General features: G+C 43.4%; 1 protein-coding gene across 9 annotated transcripts in view; it reads right to left on the reverse strand.

The window, feature by feature from the left end:
- nos1apa (nitric oxide synthase 1 (neuronal) adaptor protein a) overlaps positions 1-19,213 on the reverse strand; it is a 442,663-nt gene that overhangs the window by 171,515 nt on the left and 251,935 nt on the right. For all 9 annotated transcript variants that reach the window (XM_068037734.1, XM_068037735.1, XM_068037736.1 and 6 more), the window contains one exon: positions 6,174-6,282. In XM_068037734.1, coding sequence (XP_067893835.1) covers positions 6,174-6,282 — 109 coding nt within the window. The remainder of the gene's footprint in view (positions 1-6,173; positions 6,283-19,213) is intronic.

Raw genomic sequence — 19,213 nt, forward strand, 5'->3', positions numbered from 1 at the left:
ACTACTACCTGCCTCTTTGCTTTCCTCTTCATTTTTTACACTTCCTCCTGAGTCTATTCATGGGTCTCCTCCAAGCTTGGAGCTACTGTACCTCCTGTTACTGAGCCTTGCCGGATTTTGGAGCCACAATTCATTCCTGGGCTTCCCTGAAGATGGAGCCACCATGGTGGCCCTGGCCCCGATTCCTCAAGCAGCCGGCAAATACCATAAACTTTCAATACCCACACTTTACTATCTGACTGAGCTGTTCAGACCAGGGGAGGTAGTGGCGTAGTGGTAATGTCACTAGATGAGTAATCCAGAACCCAGGCTAATGCTCTGGGGACATGGGTTCAAATCCCACCATGGCAAATGGTGAAAGTTGAATTCAATTAATAAATCTGGAATTAAAATCTAATGGTGACCATGAAACCAGTCAATTGTTGTAAAACCAGCTGGATCACTAATGCCCTTACCTGGCCCACAGCAATGTGGCTGACTCTCAACTACCCTCTGAAATGGCCTAGTAAGCCTCTCAGTTCAAGGGCAATTAGGGATGGGCAATAAATGCTGGCCGAGCCAACGATGCCCACATCCCACAAACAAATTTAAAAAAAAATCTTTCCCATAGGTCTTAAAGGGGCAGACCTTATTGGCAGTTACCTATCACAGCTGTAATCTGGACCCATGAACAATACTATAGGAGATCCAGTCAGTGTTAACTAAAATCTTCAGAAACACAAGATTTTATAGAAAACATGCAGTGATGTTCAGGAACTGGTCCAGTATTGTCAAGCTGTCCCTTCGCCTTGAAGTTTGAATGGACTGGTTTTTGGGGTTGAATTGAGGTTTAAATCTAAATATCTCTTGCAATTATAAGGAGACTCTTCAAACATTTCCACCTAACTTTTCTTCCTTCTCCCCATTCTCTCTTAGGTGTATTTTTATGAGTTACATGATGAATTGGGTTTTGCCTAGCATACCTTATTTATAAGCAGTACCCATACACAGCAACCCTAAACCAAATGCAGTAAACTTGGATACCAAAAAGGAAATACTGCAGATTCTGGAAATCTGGAATGAAAACAAAAACTGCTGAAAACACGCAGCAGGCCTGTGAAGAGAGGAAAGCAAGGGTTAACTTTTCAGGTCTATGAACGCCACTGGCCTGCAATATGAACCCTACATTTCTCTCTGCAAGTGTGCTGCCTGGCCTGGTGAATCTTTACTGGATTTTCTGTCTTAATCCCTGTAAATTCTATTTATCCAATCCACTACCACCACCATACAGCATCTATACACAGAAACTAAAACACACAGGTGAATTTTTTTTTTTAAAGAAGTCCTTCTTTTAAAGAATGTTCCATTCTTCTCGGAGAACCAAGTTAAGAGATATTAAAGAAGCGGGTTGTACTCGGATTCTGCAAAATGTTGCTTGACCTTTGAAAGCTTGAAGGGCTCTCTGAGAACTGAGGAGACCTTGTTCATAGCTTGAAAAGGCCTAAGCTCCCATAGTAGCATTGCTGGGATGACATCTGGCACAATACAAGATATAAATGACTCCAACAAATCAAAAAGGAATACTGATCTACACGAGTTGGTTACAGTTAGATAGATTTTTCTTTTGGACCATTCCAAAAGCACCATTATCACAAAAATGCTTAGAAAGAAAAAGCAAACATTGAACAGAAAAAGACTTCAGAAGTTAGATGTTCACACCAAAAACATTCCATTTTATACCAGGAAAACTCCACAGTAATGTTTTGAGGTTGGCAGACTTCCCATTTTCAGCTACTAACTAACTTGCTGCACAGATAGTGCTTTTTTGTTCATACTTGGGATGCAAGCTTTGCTGGCCAGGCCAGTAAAATTGCCCAATTGCCCTAGAGAAGGTGTTGGTGAACTGCCTTCTTGAACCACTGCAAGTCCTTGGGGTGTAGGTACACCAACAGAGTTTGTTAGGTAGGGCGATCTAGAATTTTGACCCAGTGACAGTGAAAGAACGGCAATATAGTTACAAGTTAGGATGGCTTGTGACTTGGAGTGTAACTTGCAGGTGGTGGTGTTCCAATATGTCTGTTGCCCTTATTCTTCCAGTTTGTAGAGGTCACAGGTTTGGAAGGTGCTGTCGAAGGAGGCTTGGCAAAATGCTGCAGTGTATCTTGTATATGGTACATATTGTGGCTACTGTGCAGTGGTGGTTGAGGGAGTGAACATTTAAGGTGATGTCGAACTTCTCAAGTGTTGTTGGAGCTGCACCCATTCAGGCAACTGGGGATTATTCCATCACACTCCTGACTTGTGCTTTATTGATGGTGGACAGGCTTTAGGGAGTCAGGGGGTGAGTTACTCGCCACAGGATTCCTAGCCTCTGACGGTGGCTGCTCCAGTTCAGTTTCTGGTCAATGGTAACCCCCAGGATGTTGACGGTGGGGTAATACAAACATACGAATTAGGAGCAGGAGTAGGCCACTCAGCCCTTCGGGCCTGCTCCGCCATTCAGTAAGTTCATGGCTGAACTGCTTACTCTACATTTCCACCTACCACCGATAACCTTTCACCCCCTTGCTTATCAAGAATTTATCTACCTCTGCTTTAAAAATATTCAAAGATTCTGCTTCCACTGCCTTTTGAGGAAGAGAGTTCCAAAGACTCATGATGCTCAGAGAAAAAAATTCTCCTCATCTGTCTTAATTGCACGGCCCCTTATTTTTAAACAGTGACCCCTAGTTCTAGATTCTCCCACAAAGGGAAACATCCTTTCCACATCCATCCTGTCAAGACCCCTCAGATCTTATATGTTTCAATCAAGTCGCCTCTTATTCTTCTAAATTCCAGCGGATACAAGCCTAGTCTGTCCAATCTTTCCTCATAAGACAGCCCACCCATTCCAAGTATTAGTCTAGTAAACCTTCCCTGTACTACCTCCAATGCATTTACATCCTTCCTCAAATAAGGAGACCAGTACTGTACACAGTGCTCCAGATGTGGTCTCATCAATGCCCTGTATAGCTGAAGCATAACCTCCCTACTTTTGTATTCAATTCCCCTCGCGATAAACAATAGCATTCTATTAGCTTTCATAATTACGTGCTGTACCTGCATACTAACCTTTTGCGATTCATGCACTAGGACATCCAGATCCCTCTGCATCTCCGAGCTCTGCAATCTCACCATTGAGATAATATGCTTCTTTTTTATTCTTCTTGCCAAACTGGACACTTTCCCACATTAAACTCCATTTGCCAGGTCTTTGCGCCCTCACTTAACCTATCTATATCCATTTCAAGCCAGCCCCCTTATGTCCTCTTCACAAGTTACTTTCCTACCTATCTTTGTATCATCAGCAAATTTAGCAACGATACCTTCAGTCCCTTCATCTAATTTATTTATATAAATTCTAAAAAGTTGAGCCCCCAGAACAGATCCATGTGGCACACCACTCGTTACATCTTGCCAACCAGAAAATGATCCATTTATGCCTACTCTCTGTTTACTGTTAACTAGCCAATCTTCTATCCATGCCAATATGTTACCCCCTACACCATGAGCTTTTATTTTCTGCAATACCTTTGATGTCGCACCTTATCAAATGCCTTCTGGAAATCTAAGTACAATACATCCACTGGTTCTCATTTATCCATTGCACATGTAACTCCATTGAATGTCATGGGGAGATGGCTAGATCCTCTCTTCTTGGAGATCATCATTGCCTGGCACTTGTGCAGTGTGAATGTTACTTGCTACTAATCAGCCCAAGCCTGAATGTTGTCCATGTCTTGCTGCATATGGACACAGACTGCTTCATTATTTAAGAAGTTACAAATGGGACTGAACACTGTGCAATCATCAGCGAACATCCTGATTTCTGACCTTTTGATGGATGGAAGGTCATTGAGGAAGCAGCTGAAGATGGTTTGGTCTAGGACACTGCCCTGAGAAACTCCTGCAGTGATGCCCTGAGACTGAGTTGATTGGCCTCCAACAACCACAACCATCTTTCTTTGTGCTAGGTATGACTCCAACCAGTGGAGAGTTTTCCCTTTCATTCCCATTGACTTGAATTTTCCTAGGGCTCCTTGATGCCATACTCAGTCAAATGCTGCCTTGATGTCAAGGGCAGTACCCTCACCTCATCATGTGATGCCATGATGCCGTCGTTATTGTAATGAGTGACTGTTGTTTAGAGGAGGCTGGCACTGCAACTTTCCTGAGTTCCTGCCGGATCCTTTTGTGCAGAAAGGAAAAGGGAAATGCACTCAGAAAATACATTGAAATTCTGGCAGCACAATGTTACAGGTTCGATCTCCCTGCTGTATTGTGTTCTCAATCTGGGCCACCGAGTGGAGGCCGGGGACGACTCCTCAAGGAGCAGGAGGAGACAGAATGGGGGGAAGGAAAAAGTAGTTGAAAAATATGGAGAGCTTTTTCTGGGCTGAACTTGGCATGTCTCTTGTAGCTAAGCGAGACTGACATTGACAGTGATCTGGGAGCTGGACACGTGCAGTGCCTCAGAGATACAGAAGGTCCAGGTCCCAAAGAGACGAGGAAGGGGAGAAAAACAGATGTGGGGTTATAAAGTTAAAATACACCATAAAAATGGAAAAGGAAAGGTACGATTTAACAGAACTGAGAAGACTGAAGAGTGACCTGATGGAGGCATTTAAGATTATGAAAGCATTTGATAGGTAGACAGAGAGGATGTTAACACTTGTGGGGAAGATCACAACTAGGGACCATAAAAACTAGATAATCTCTAATAAATCCAAAAGGGAATTCAGGAGAAAACTCTTTACCTAGAGAGTGGTGAGAATGTGGAACTTGCTACCATATGGAATGATTGAGATGAATACCATAGATGTCTTTGATAAAGTATCACATAACAGGCTTGTCAGCAAAGTTAGAGCCCATGGAATAAGCAGCACAGATTTGAAATTGACAGTGACAGGAAACAGAGGGTAGTTGGGAAACGTTGTTTTTCAGACTGGAGGAAGGAATACAGTGGAGTTTCCCAGGATTGGCGTTAGGACCCCTGCTTTTCTGGATTATATATTTATGACATAGACTTGGGTGTACATGGCACAATTTCAAAATTTGCAGATGATACAAAATTGGAAGTGATGTCAACTGTAAAGAGGATAGTGATAAACTTCAAGAGGATGCAGACAGGTTGGTGGAATGGGCGGACAAGTGCCAGATAAAATTTAATGCAGAGAAGTGTGAAATGATTCATTTTGGTAAAAAGAATGAGGAGAGGCAATATAAAACAAAGGGCACAGCTCGAAAAGGGGTGCAGGGGGTATAAGAGCATAAATTATTAAAGGTTGCAGGCCAGGTAGAGAATTTTGGTTAATAAAGCATAGGGGATCCTGAGCTTTATAAATAGGGGCATAGAGTACAAGAACAAGGAAGTTATGATAACCTGTATAAAACACTAGTTGGGCCTCAACCGGAGTATTGTGTCCAGTTCTGGACATCACACTTTAGAAAGAATGTGAAGACATTAGAGAGGGTGCAAAAAAGATTCACGAGAATGGTTCCAGGGATGAGAAATTTCAATTATGTGGATAGATTGGAGAAGCTGGGACTGTTCTCCCAGGGAAGAGAAGATTAAGAGGAAAGGTATTCAAACTCATGAGTGTCTGGACAGAATAGATAGGGAGAAACTGTTCCCACTGGCAGAAGGTTCCAGAACCAGAGGACACTGATTTAAGATGATGGGCAAAAGAAGCAACGACGACATAAGGTGAAACCTTTTTATGCAGCAAGTGGTTAGGATCTGGAATGCACTGTCTGAGTGTGTGGTGAAGGCGGATTCAATTGAGGCCTTCAAAAGAGAATTGGACAATGATCTGAACAGAAAAAATTTGCAGGACTACAGGGAATAGGTGAAGGGGTGGAACCAGGCAAGATGTTCTTGCAGAAAGCCAGCACAGACACGATGGGCTGAGTGGCCTCTTCTGCGGTGTAGCTATTGCACAATTCTATGATTGAAAGGGAAACTGGATAAACACATGAGGGAGAAAGGAATAGAAGGTTATGTTGATAGTGTTAGAAGTAGTAGGGTGAAGGAGGCTTGAATGCAACATGAACACCAGCAGGGATCAGTTGGGCCTAATGGCCTGTTTCTGTGCTGCCCATTCTATGTAATCATATGCAAGTTCTAAAGTATGCAAGATTCTGTAAACTGTTACCTTCTTTTTAGATTTGAAGACGTTGCATCTGAAAACGTTGCTGGAACCATCCCTGGCAATGTAACTGAAGATCTTGAGGTCTTGGGAGTCATGTGACACATAAAATATCCTGTGAGGAATGAGTGTAAAGAAACCTAGTTAGGTTGATTGCAGACTACATCAAGTCTCATATCACGGTGAGTAAAACAGATCGTCAGCATCCTCAGAGGCTTACTTTGTAAACAATTGAGACCAGGGACATGAGCCAAAGTAGCACCAGTTGTTAAATGCCATGCAATAGTTTCAGTCCTCATATATTATTGAGGAACTGTGCTCCAGGCAGCAGAAAACGCTGCATGACTGTTGATGCACCTTGTGTTCTGGGGACTTAAACCAATCTCAAGAGTTCTGACGAAAGGTCATCGGCCTGAATCATTAATCCTACGTTTCGTTTTGTACTGATACTGTCTGACCTGCTGAGTGTATCCAGCAGTTTTCTGTTTTAATTTCAGATTTCCAGTACCTGTAGTAATTTGCTTTTTTTGCCAATCTCAGGAGGATGTGATTGTTTTGTTGTCCCTGGAATGTTTTCACTTTTCCACTTGTTCAAAGCCAATAGGTTAAAACAAATCCTCAAAGGCCAAAAGAAATAATATGACTTCACACAAAAATAAAGAATATGCTTTTAGAAGAAGTTGCTAGAAAGGTACAGAAAAGCCCAGCTGCTGCAGACTGATAGAATGCACTCAAATATCAAGCTCTATTCATTTTGGAAAATTATCATTTCCTTTTATTAGTCCGATATCACAAAATATTCATGTCTATCCTATCAAATTAATTCTTTTGAAGAACCTGATTTTATTCCCCTCAGAAACACCAAGTTCTTTTCCAACGATCCACAAAATAATTGGGTTGTCAGTGTCCATTGGGCCACGCCTGAAGTGTTTAAAATAACTTGAAACATTTTAAAATTACAATATTGAATTGCTTTAAATTCTGATTGGCTTCAAAATAGATTCCCAAGATTATCTAAAAGGCATTGCTCCGGTAGTGTGAATGACAACAGGTTTTCTGTAATCTGTAATCATAACTAAATTCCAAAGTGGCCGATTAAACTGAAAAATCATTTTGCGTCCACTATGCTTTCAATTTGGAGAACATATGGTGCAATTCTCCTCTCTAGTTAGTACTTTATGCAGCAGCTTTTACACTGAAATGTCCAAATGTGTATATAAATTCATGTCGATCAGTGCATGCACACACGTTCAGAAATGCACAAGGTGTGCGTGTGCGTTTAAGTGTCTGATGGGAACAGGTATGGGATGTGAGCTTCGTCAGAAATGTAGGGTTTGATTTGAATCCCTTCACTGTGCAGAAACAGGCAGCAGCAGAGATAAAGTGGAGGTGCTAGACTTGCCACCCCTTTCTCCCGCTCCAGAGTGGCTGCATCAGGTGGGCATATGGTTATTCTTTGCAGATCAGGGTCCCATGATGTACATAGGACCCAGTTACCATTTTAACTGCCCACTGGGTGGAAAGTCCACTGTGGATGTCCCACTCAAGTAAAACCCAGCAGAACAGAAGAGGCTCTTCCAGGTAAGTCTTAAATTATGAAATAAAAACAAGAAATGCTGGAACCACTCAGCAGGTCTGGCAGCATCTGTGGAAAGAGAAGCAGAGTTAACGTTTCGGGTCAGTGACCCTTCTTCGGAACTTAAATTATAGTTGTGTGACCCCCGGAGGATCAGCAATGCTCCTCAGACTCCAGAATAATGCAGGCCACTGGCACCCTGGGTTTGGTTTGGTTTTGCTCCGCTCCGCTCCACTCCGCTCTCAGCCGGATTGGTCTCCAGGCTGCCTGTGTGGTACCGGGAATATTTGTTAAATGGACCTGACCACCTGCCATTACGAACTGCACAGCAGACTGGCGCACTCTGCCAATCAGCAGTCCAATAGTTGAAACCTATGTTGCGATATTTCACATATTGGGATTGAATTGGCATCACACACATTACACATGTTAAGTCCAGGGGAAAATTTAATAACCCTCAAAAACACCCTTTGACTTGACCCGTTGTAGGCAGTGGGACAAAAGACATTGCATATTGGCATTTACAGGCTCCGCTCCAAGAAGTATTTGCCCATAGGACGTCTATTACATCTTAAGAACAGGATTAGGACGAATGTTAAGTGACACTGTGAAACTACAGGGGTCTAATGAAACAAGCAGAACTGCACACAAGCACGTGCTATTAACTTAAGAGGCTGAGGAGTCCAAACAGGCATTAAGGCAAAATGCTTCATTTGAATATGTTCACAGGGAAACAATTACAGTATTTTTTAACCTATTTTGTCACAGCAATAGAAACAAAGCTGAAAACAGTGATTGAACAGACTCATTTTTGCACCCCATCCACCCTGGTCCATAGTTTGCCCGCAAATCATTACCACGTGTTAGATGTTTGCTGGGACAAAGGCAGCTACCAATTATGGCCAGAGCAGTAAGAAAGGGGGCAGCAGTGTGGGAGCATGCCAGAGCTGCACCAGGTCCTGTCAGAGCATCATATGGGAGGAGGTTTACCTGCAAACAAATTGACCCAACCTTCCAGATAATTTCTATGGACCCAGCATTGATTACCAGGAGCTTGCTCAAGAGTAATAGGGAAAAACACTCGCATTTAAATAACACCTTTCACGACCACCGGATGTCTCAAAGTGCTTCCTAGCCAACAAAGTATTTTTGAAGTGGAGTCATTGTTGTAATGCAGGAGACACAGCAGCCAATTTGCACACAGCAAGCTCTCACAAACAACAATGTGATAATGACCAGATAATGTTTTTGTGATATTGAGGGATAAATATTGGCCAGGACACCGGGTATAACTCCTCTGCTCTTCTTTGCAATAGTGCCATGGGATCTTTTATGTCTACCTGGCAGGGCAGACAGTTTAACTTCTTACCCAAAAGGCCAAAACTAGGTGGGAATGTGTGTTGTGAGTAAGATGCAAAGCAGCTTCAAGGGGATTTGTATGGACTTGGTGAGTGGGCAAGAACATGGCAGATGGAATATAATTTGGAAAAATGTGAGGTTATCCACTTTGGTAGGAGGAATAGATGTGCAGAGTATTTCTTAAATGGTAAGAGATTAGAAAGTGTATATCTACAAGGCTGTGTTCGCTGACAATGAAACCACAAGGTGGCACTGCAGTGGCACATGCTCAAATGCAGCCTGCGCCACTAAAATGTCACAGTCTGTGACATAAAGCAGCTGCCAGGACTATAGATGGCGCTGCTCAAATAATCATACGAAGGCAACCTAAACACATGGCAGCACACAATGGCGAGCGTGCGGGGAGGGGAGTAAGCAAACGTGGGGGGGTGGGGGGGGGGGGCGTGGGGGAAGTGAGCAGGGGGGGAGCAAGCGAGGTGGGTGTAGTGAGCGGGGTGGGGGGGCGGGTGCAGGAGCGGGCGGGAGGGAGAAGGAAAGCGTACCCGCCCCCACCAAGGTCTTCGGCCGCCCTCTCCCCACTTCCCTCGCCCCTGGCTTTCTGCCTGCATTATGTCATCTGCACATGCCCCAATCAGTCCTGGTACTGCGGAACGCAGTGCATGCGCAGAAAGAAGGAGCCAATCTGCGCATGTGCTTAGATTGGCGCAGTCTCTGATGACGTCAGCTGCCGGCTGCGTCGTCAATAATCACTTTGTATCTACAAAGCGACCTGGGTGCCCTCGTCAATAAGTCACTGAAAGCTAACATGCAGATGCAGCAAGCAATAAGGAAGGCTAATGGCATGTTAGTCTTTATCACAAGAGGATTTGAAGTAGCAAAGTCTCGCTTCAATTGTACAGAACCTTGGTTAGACCGCACCTGGAGTACTGTGTGCAGTTTTGGTCCCTTTACCTTAGGAAGGATATTATTGCCATAGAGGGAGTGCAACAAAGGTTCACCAGACTTGTTTCCGGGATGTACTATAAAGAGAGATTGGGGAAATTGGGCCTGTATTTTCTGGTGTTTCGAAGAAGGAGAGGTGATCTCATTGAAACTTACAAAATACTTAAAGGGATACACAGAGTAGATGCAGGCAAGATGTTTCCTCTGGTTGGGGAGTCTAGAACCAGGGAACACAATTTCAAAATAAGGGGGAAGCCACTTAGGACCACGATGAGGAGAAATTTCTTTACTCAGAGGGTTGTGAATCTTTGGAATTCTCTACCCCAGAGGGCTGTGGAAGCTCAGTCATTGAGTATGTTTAAAGCAGAGATTGACAGATTTCTAAATACAAATGACATAAAGGGATATGGGGATAGTGTGGGGAAAAAGGCATTGAAGTAGATGATCAGCCATGTTCATACTGAATGGCGGAGCAGGCTCGATGGGATGAATGGCCTACTCCTGCTCCTATGTTCCTACGATGGCACCTTCGACAGTGCAACACTCCCTCAGTACTTCATTGGAGTGTCAGCCTAGATTTTTGTGCTCAAGTTACAGAGTGTGACTTGACCCACATCTTCTGATTCAGAGGCGAGTGTGCAACGAACTGAGTCGCACTGACACGATGCTGAAAGAGTGATTCAGGTGTCCAGATAAATCTTGGGGACTCCTTAATCACCAACCCCATTGAGTCGCCTGTGTCGTGGTCACCTGTTGTGTCCTACATCGCCTGGTCTTGCAATGGGCACAAGATATCAAGCCAAAGGGTTTTATATTTCAAATCAGCACAAAGAATCTGCTGCACACTTTGAAAACACTCCACAACAGAGCAACTAGTGACATCTACCGGCAGATATTTAGTTCTTGCCACAACCTTTGGAGTATCGAGAGCTGTTAATCAAATTACTGGAAATGAGTCACAGACCAATGTCCACTATATTTATTAATGAACCCAAGTGGTAAATAAATAATTTATGGAAATACTCAACTGGTGAGAGCTGACGAAAGGTCAGTGACCTGAAACGTTAACTCCATTTGTCTTTCCACTGATGCTGTCTGACCCGAGTATTTCCAGCACTTGGTTTTTATTTCAGATTTCCAGCATCCACTGTATTGAGCTTCTAAATAAATAATCCATATATCTGAGTGTTTGTTAGTGACATTGGCCTGGATACTAACAGGGGTGGGTTATATAAGCCTGGGTGGGGTGAGGGGGGTGGCGGTGGAAGAGCAGGGGAGTTTCAGAAAGGAAATCCAGAAGTCTGGGTTTTCCCTGTTTGCTGTGCAGTTTTAACTCCACTATGTTCCCTGCCTGGAATGCCAGCTTGATTGACAGGGAACACTCCAGAGCAGGCCGCAAGACCAGGTGGGTTTGATCCCCAATTCTGGGCACCACACTTAAGGAAGAACGCAACAGCTCCAGAGGAGGTGCAGAAGATATTTACTAGAATGGTTCCAGTCATGAGGGATTACAGTTATGTGGATAGACTGGAGGGAAAGCTAAGAGATAATTTCATAGAGGTGTTTAAAATCATCAAGTACTTTATATGGGGAGGCAGTGGCATAGTGGTAATCCAGAGCCCAGGCTAATGCTCTGGGGACATGGGTTCAAATCCCACCATGGCTGATGGTGAAATTTGAATTCAATTAATAAATCTAGAATTTAAAAAGAAAGTTAGTCTAATGATTGACGATTGGTGTAAAAAAAAACCCATCTGGTTCACTAATGTCCTTTGGAAAAGGAAATCTGCTGTCCTTACCTGGTCTGGCCTACATGTGACTCCAGACCCACAGCAATGTGGTTGACTCTTAACTGCCCTCTGAAATGGCCTAGCAAGTTCAAGGGCAAAATTGGAGATGGGCAATAAATGCTGGCCCACATCCCACAAAACGAATAAAAATAAAGGATAGATTAAATTAAGAGAAACTGTTTCCAATTGCTAAAGGGCCAATACCAGGGGTCACAAATTTAAGATGACTGTGTCATGCAGGCCCCCAACTGCCAAGAACGAGGCATATTAATTTCGCCACATGGACATTAAATTTCAAATTGTTGCTGGGAAGAGGAGAAGGCCTGTGACAAGGGGTTGTCATTTTTGCATATTAACAGACAGTGTTTGGGAACAAAGGAGCTATCCCCTGCTCCAATACAATTCACAAACAGACTTGGTCAAACCAGTTAGTAACATGACTAACCTACTTGACAGTCTGGGTTTTTTTTTGCTGAATTGTGCAAGTTTAAACTGAGTCTGCAGAGAAAGCAGAATGCTCCTGGACTGAAGCAGGCCTCTTCTCCTGTCTTCCTGCTCCCATTTCATTCCCACAGAACTCCAAAAACTGACTGAAGACACATGAACCCCAAAAGAGAAAAGTCTCCTAGAGTGAGCAAGGTTTAAAAATAATACTGTGCCCCAACGAAAAGCGAGATCCACCAAAAAAAGGACTTTACAGTGAGCTCAAAAGAACTGTAATAACTACTCTTCAGATATTGCCTCAAACCTTTCCAGTTTAATTTTTCTTTTGCTCTTTTCTGTCTCTATTTGCATGCATGTATCACGTAAGGATGCTAGCATGGGCGTGTTGTGTATCCATAGGCGTCAACCAAATTAGAGTTTAAGTTTAATAAAATTTCACCTTTCTTCTTTAAATCTAAGGTTTGTGCTCATTTCTTTACCTTATAATTGGAAAGTGGTGAACACGGATTCACAAAGGGTGAACTAGAAAGCGTGTTTAAAAAAATAAAACCCTGTTACAGTAAGACCAGGTGAAGGCTGAAAGGGAACCCTAGACCTCTCTCACCTGGTCATAACAATTGGCAAAAGAATCTGGGGCAACAGGAGGAAAAGCATTTTTTAATGCAACGAGTGGTTAGGATTTGGAATGTACTGCCTGATAGGGTGGTAGATACAGATTCAATAGTGGCCTTCAAAAAGGAATTGGATAAAAATCTGGAGGAGAAAAAAATTGCAGGGATATGGGGAAAGAGCAGGCAAGTGGGGCTAACTGAATTGCTCTTCGAAACAGCCAGCACAGACTCAATAGGCTGAATGATCTCCTTCTGTGTTGTATTATTCTATTAACAAATTGAGGCGTTGGTGGAGTGGGAAGGTAACAGGAAGATTTATTGTATTTCTATGAAGGTTGCAAAGAAATTATAATTCTACTGAAATTGTACATTTCAAGTAAAAAGAGGGAATCTCAAGTATTTTTTACAATGTTGCTACATAGAGACCAGAGGAATTCTTAACCCACTCTTCTGCTAGGAGATAAGGCATATTGATCTAAGTCGCTTTGCTTTCTTTGGTGGCAAGTTAGACACTATCAGCCTGTACAGTATTAGAAGAGCAAGCTCAGGAATCCGGCTTACTCAACAAAGGAAAATAAAAAGCAGGAGGAAATGAAGAAGCAGATAAAAATATCTCAAGTGGAATTCTCCTCGTCAGAGAGAAATACTAACAGACAGTTTGAGATTAACTCAATGGTCTGATTGCTGGATACCTTTAGAGCTGGAACAGTAGAGGCTTTTAATAGGAGATTGTCTATCCTCTAATTATCTGCTGCGTTTCTGTGGTGATGGCATGCCTTCAACAAGGCTCTCAGTGAACAAAGACAAAGCAGAAGCTTACTGTGTCACATGAAGGTTATTTACTACCTTTCCTGAGAGAGATTGTAATTCCCTTTCCTCTTGCAAGGAAGTCACATTAAATATACAGATTTTTTACATCAACCAACTCCAGCCCTTCCCTCACATTAATATTGTTTCTTTTCAATCTTCTTCCACTTCTCCGGAAGGTGCCAATTCCTGCTGGGGTACAGTTCTATGCGTGGCAATTGCAGCCAGTACGTCTCCCAAATGGCCATTCTTCATGTGCGCCCTACAGAGTTATGTTGCAGTAGGGGCACCACAGCTGATTGCTGGTGGATACTGTGTAGACAGTTTCTCGATATCAATTAGGAGCTGGGTCCTTGGTTGATTATTGCTTCTCCTTCAACCCCAGCATGGGGATAATGGTGCCAATTGTAACCTGCTGCTGCCATCTCATTTAGCCGAGTTCAGCTAAACTGCCACAAACTAGGATTCAAACCTGGAACCTGTGGAGTTCAGCAACGCATGGCTTTCTTCAACTGCAATCTCAATCATGATGTTGTCAGTATGGCTACACAAATTAAAATGCAAGTTAATTTGACCGAATGAATCTTCCCTGTAAGTGCAGCTTTATACAATGCTCATACTATACTGTATAATGACTGCTTGTGTATTTTAACCCTAAATATTACAGGAGTGTTAACATCTGCGTGTTTGATTAGTTTACACAGAAAATACCAATTTACCCTCTAGATGAGAAAATGAGAAAAGTGTCAAACTGATGGAGATTTCTCCTTGGACTTAACTGTTTTTTGTTAAGACCACAGACCAAACCACGTGCTTATTCACCTGCACAGTTATGCGCCTCACACTTTTACTCATTGCACAGTACTTTAATAAGGTACCTGATCAGTGAGCTGACAGTACCAATGCCAGGCCTTCATTGGTGGTCATTGAAAACGTGCTGGAATAGATCAGACTAAACCATGGGCAGTAGTAATACGCAGTTTTGGGCAGTTATCACAGACTGATTTGGCTGGAGTTGCAAATGTGACTGAGTCCCGTAAACAATATCAGCACAAGGCAATTGCTTAATTATTGATGCAGCTAAGAGTAAGCTAGGTAAGTACATGAGGGGGAAAGGAAAAGAAGGATATCTTGATAGGGTGCAATGAAGTAAGGTGGGATGTGGTTTGTGTGGAGTACAAACACTGACATAGACCAGTTGGGCCAAATGGCTTGTTTCTATTCTATAATTAATAGTAAAACAGGTAACATTATTCATTTATAAGACGGGAATCACAAATGCAAATACACAACATAATCTTGTTTACTTTTTACTTTGAGACAGAGGAAGAAGAGTGCACACAACCTGAATTACAGCACTGTGCAAGTACTTTCACCACATGGGCTGCAGGTGTTCAAGAAGACGGCTCTATTGTGACAGTGTATTTGCTAGTATGTTAAATATAATCATTTAAATATATGTTTGAGCTAATATCTGTCATCACAGCAGTGATCCAATATCATGTGATTCAGTTCCCTTGCAGAGTCAGTAAGTTAGCAGTGTAAACTGAAGCAACAGCAAGTCTCCATTAAAGCTTTACGTTCAAATGTCCATGTCTGCCCTTCAGCTTTGTTTGTATTCATCTAGAAAGAGATAATACAATATGGTGACAGCGGTAGTTACGCGGCAGCATTGATCAGCAGCTGAAGGTGACAACTCAAGTCAGAAGCCCTATTTGAATAGCTGTAACCAGACCACAGCTTTCACATTGTGAGTGTGAACAGAGATTGAATGTGATTTGGGCACACGCCAAATTTGCCCCGAGCCAGCAAGACAAAAATTAATGGTAGTTTCAGCAGTAGAGATCAGTGCAGTGTCATGTTTTGGCATGGATTCCTTCCTGCCATCGCCATACTTATGCGCCATTAGCCGACGCTAATGCCAGGGCCCCTCCAGCCCATAAAAGCTCACAAGCCCATGCTGCAGCAACACAGCTCAGGGCACGGCTCTCGCTCAGCTCTGCAGACAACACAGCTTGCTGCAACTTTTAAAGCAAGGTTTGCTCCTCAGGGGCGGAAAGAGTGGAGGGCTTAGGCTATGGCAGCCAGATTTCCACATGGATTGGAAAGCATCCGATGTCCCAGGTGAATTCATACTGTTTAAACAGAGGACTGAACTATGTTTCCTAGACCATGAAGTTGTGGATGCGGAGAAATAGGAGATAAAAATCAGGTTCGCCATAGGGATTGAAGGTCTACGCAGAATTAATACCTCTGGTTTATCTGATGTTGACCAGAAGCATCCATCAAAGCTATGGGCAACATTAGAAATTGAGTTTAGGATTAAAGTTAATTTCAGAGTACACTGCCTGGAACGCATGCGGTAAAGACAGAAAGTCGACGAGAGCTTGGACAACTTTGTTAACCCATGTACAGCGAAGGCAAAAGAATGTGACTTCTCTGATACTGAATTTGGAACAAATTATAGACTTGATTATCTACCGTTCCAGAAAGACCCCCTGAAAAAGCCGAAGACATGGCTTGGAGAGTATGCTACATGATGGACAGAGATACGAGGCAATTATCGCAGGTAGACAATGTTTGCAAACCTTAGGGTCCAAAAGGCATGTCGGTACAATATCCAAGGCACGCAGGCAGAACAAGGTATGCAGTCACTGTGGGCTCTCCCACCAACTGCGTAGATGCGCAGACACGTGCAAGGCATGTGGGCTTAGAGGGCGCTGGGCCAAACTTTACATTAGATCCAGCAGCAGGAACGCAGAGAGAAACCAGAGCGGGCAACGCTCAAACTGCAGAAGTATGCCACCCAGAGGGGGAAGGGAGGTGAGACCTATCCACGAAATGGGGGAATGCCTGACCAAAATGGGTGAGGTAGATGAGATGAAAGTACTACAGGTGAACAACTATTTCAGACAATCACCTTAATGGAACAAGCCCATTCCATTAACAACCCACAAGCGTGAAACTTACGGCATACAATGACTCGACATTACGGTGCCTAGGTTCCCTAGACCTGGAATGCAGGTACAAAGAGTCAACATAGTCTACTCAGAAATTCTACATATTGGATGCATCAGGACCAGCAGTAGCACCACGGTTGCTGGTGTGCAACAAACTTACCATGGTCACCATCCATGAGCTGACCCAGTCAGAAGACCACAGCAGTCAAAACAGGTGCACCCCCATTGGATCAGTACAAGATGTCCAGAGGTTGTACCCGGACTAGTTTGACACTGTTGGGAATTTCCACAGGGACGCAGTCCTACACCTTAAAGAAGGTGCAATGCTGTCAACTGACCTGCAGCAAAAATACAGCGTGCACATTTGAGAAAAGTTAAAGATGGAACTGAATGGAACAGAAAATAAGGCATCACTCGATGGGTGCAACATCACACAGACTGGTGCAGTTCCATCACTACTGCAATCAAGAAGGATGGTTCAATTCAACTATATTTAGAACCTAGGAGGCTAAGCAAAGGCTTAAAGAGATGTTCTCATAAGATACCCAATGTTTGCTGGTACGAAACACTTTTCCAAAATAGATGCAAAACAGATATTGGTCCGTGCATTGACAAAAGAGCTGCAAGAGCTAATGATGTTCAGAATTCCCTTTGGCAAGTACCGTTTCCTCCATTTCCCGTTTGGGCTGTCGGTCAGCCAGGATATATTTCAACAGCATACGGACTGCATAACGGAACGGGTCCCAGGTTGCGCGTGTATTGCAGACGACGTCGCTGTAGTAGGATGTACGGAAGAAAAGCATGACAGAAACCTACACTTATTAATGCCAGACATGAAGGTTTGGTTTTCAACAGCAAAAACATGCTCCCTTAAGGCTGATCACAAATGTTTTCAGTACTATTTACGCTCAGGTCTCCGCCCGGGTCCTGGGAAGATCAAAGACATCCAGTCAAATTCGACACCACAGGACAAGAACAATCTTCAAAAGGTGTCTGGGTCTATTAAACTTCCTTGCTGCATACATATTGAGCTTCTTGGAGGAGGCTTCTCCACTAAGAGAATTGTTGAAGAAAGATACGTCTTCCCTATGGCAGGAGGATCACCAACATGCGTTCAGTGTGTTGAAACAAGCACCGTCCGCTGAATCATGTCTTCAATACGACAACCCTTGGAAGGCAACATTAGAAGCGGACGCATCGCAGAAAAGGTCTTGGTGCATGTTTTCTTCGAGATGGCAAGCCTGTCATATTTGGTTCAAAAAGTCTGTCACCAGCACAAGCAAATTACTCCAATATTGAACAAGAAACTCTCGCTTTGGTCTTCGGGATCATCAGGTTCCACACATATTTATTTGGAAAAGAGTTCATGGTCAAGACAGATCATAAGCTGCTGGAGATGATCTGGAGAAAACCACTCACGAGTGCACCACCTCAACTCCAGAGGTCACTCATCAAGATTCAGGGCTACAACTGTGATGTCAGATATGAACCCAGTAGTCAGACGACCCGATCGGATACTAAGTAGACTGCCCAACCTTGGGAAGGCGCGAGAAATACCATTTGACTTCCAGGTGGACAAAGTCTGCGTAAGTTTGGAGGATGTTTACAACGTAGATCTCATGTGCATCAGTCAAAACCAGAGAGAGAAACTCCAGAGAGAGACTTCTCAAGATCCCAAACTCCAAGCTCTGTGGCAGATCATTGTAGAGGGTTGGCCTGAGACCATTCAGGGGATCCCTACGGATCTAAGAATGTATTGGCCATATTGAAACGAAATCGGTATATCGAATGGAATGCTATTCAAAAGGACACTAAGTGCTCATACCAGTCTGACACTGGACAGCTCCACCAAGGACACATGGGAATAGAAAAGATGAGATGACTCATCCGCAAGTCAGTATTTTGGCTTGGCATCAGCTAGAACATTGACCAGATGGTGAGATCTTGTGATGCATGTCAGGAATGCCAGGCCAGTCAACAAAAAGAGCCTCTCCAACCGCATGACATACCATCATCGCCGTGGATCAAGATAGCAACAGATCTGTGCTCTGTGGGCAGAGAAGACTGTCTGCTAGTGACTGACTATCACTCCAAATTTTCCATTGGGCAGAAGATTTGAGATACATTGAGTACAGCAGTGGCTAACACCAAGTGCCATCTTTAGTCTTTTTGGTGCCCCAGTAGAAGTGGTGTCCGACAATGGCCCATAATACACTGGAAAACTGTTCCAGGAGATGTGGGAACTATGGTCCATTAACCATGTCGCATTATCCCCGTTCGAATGGGATGGCTGAACGTATAGTCGGGACAGTCAAATCACTGATCACAAAAATGTTCAGAAACCAGGCAAGATATCCAACTTGCATTATTGCATCTTTGCACAACACCATCAGACTTTGGATTGCCATCACCTGCTGAGATTATGCTTGGTTGACCGGTGAGAACCACACTACCAAGCTCTTGATCATAGATCGACGATGACAGAAATAAGCAAAATGAAAGCTGCACACAACGTGCACGTGGGTGCAGAATTACCACCACGATATGTTGGTCAGAA

The sequence above is a fragment of the Heterodontus francisci genome, chromosome 8 (assembly GCF_036365525.1).
Source record: "Heterodontus francisci isolate sHetFra1 chromosome 8, sHetFra1.hap1, whole genome shotgun sequence".
In the NCBI taxonomy this organism is placed as follows: domain Eukaryota; kingdom Metazoa; phylum Chordata; class Chondrichthyes; order Heterodontiformes; family Heterodontidae; genus Heterodontus; species Heterodontus francisci.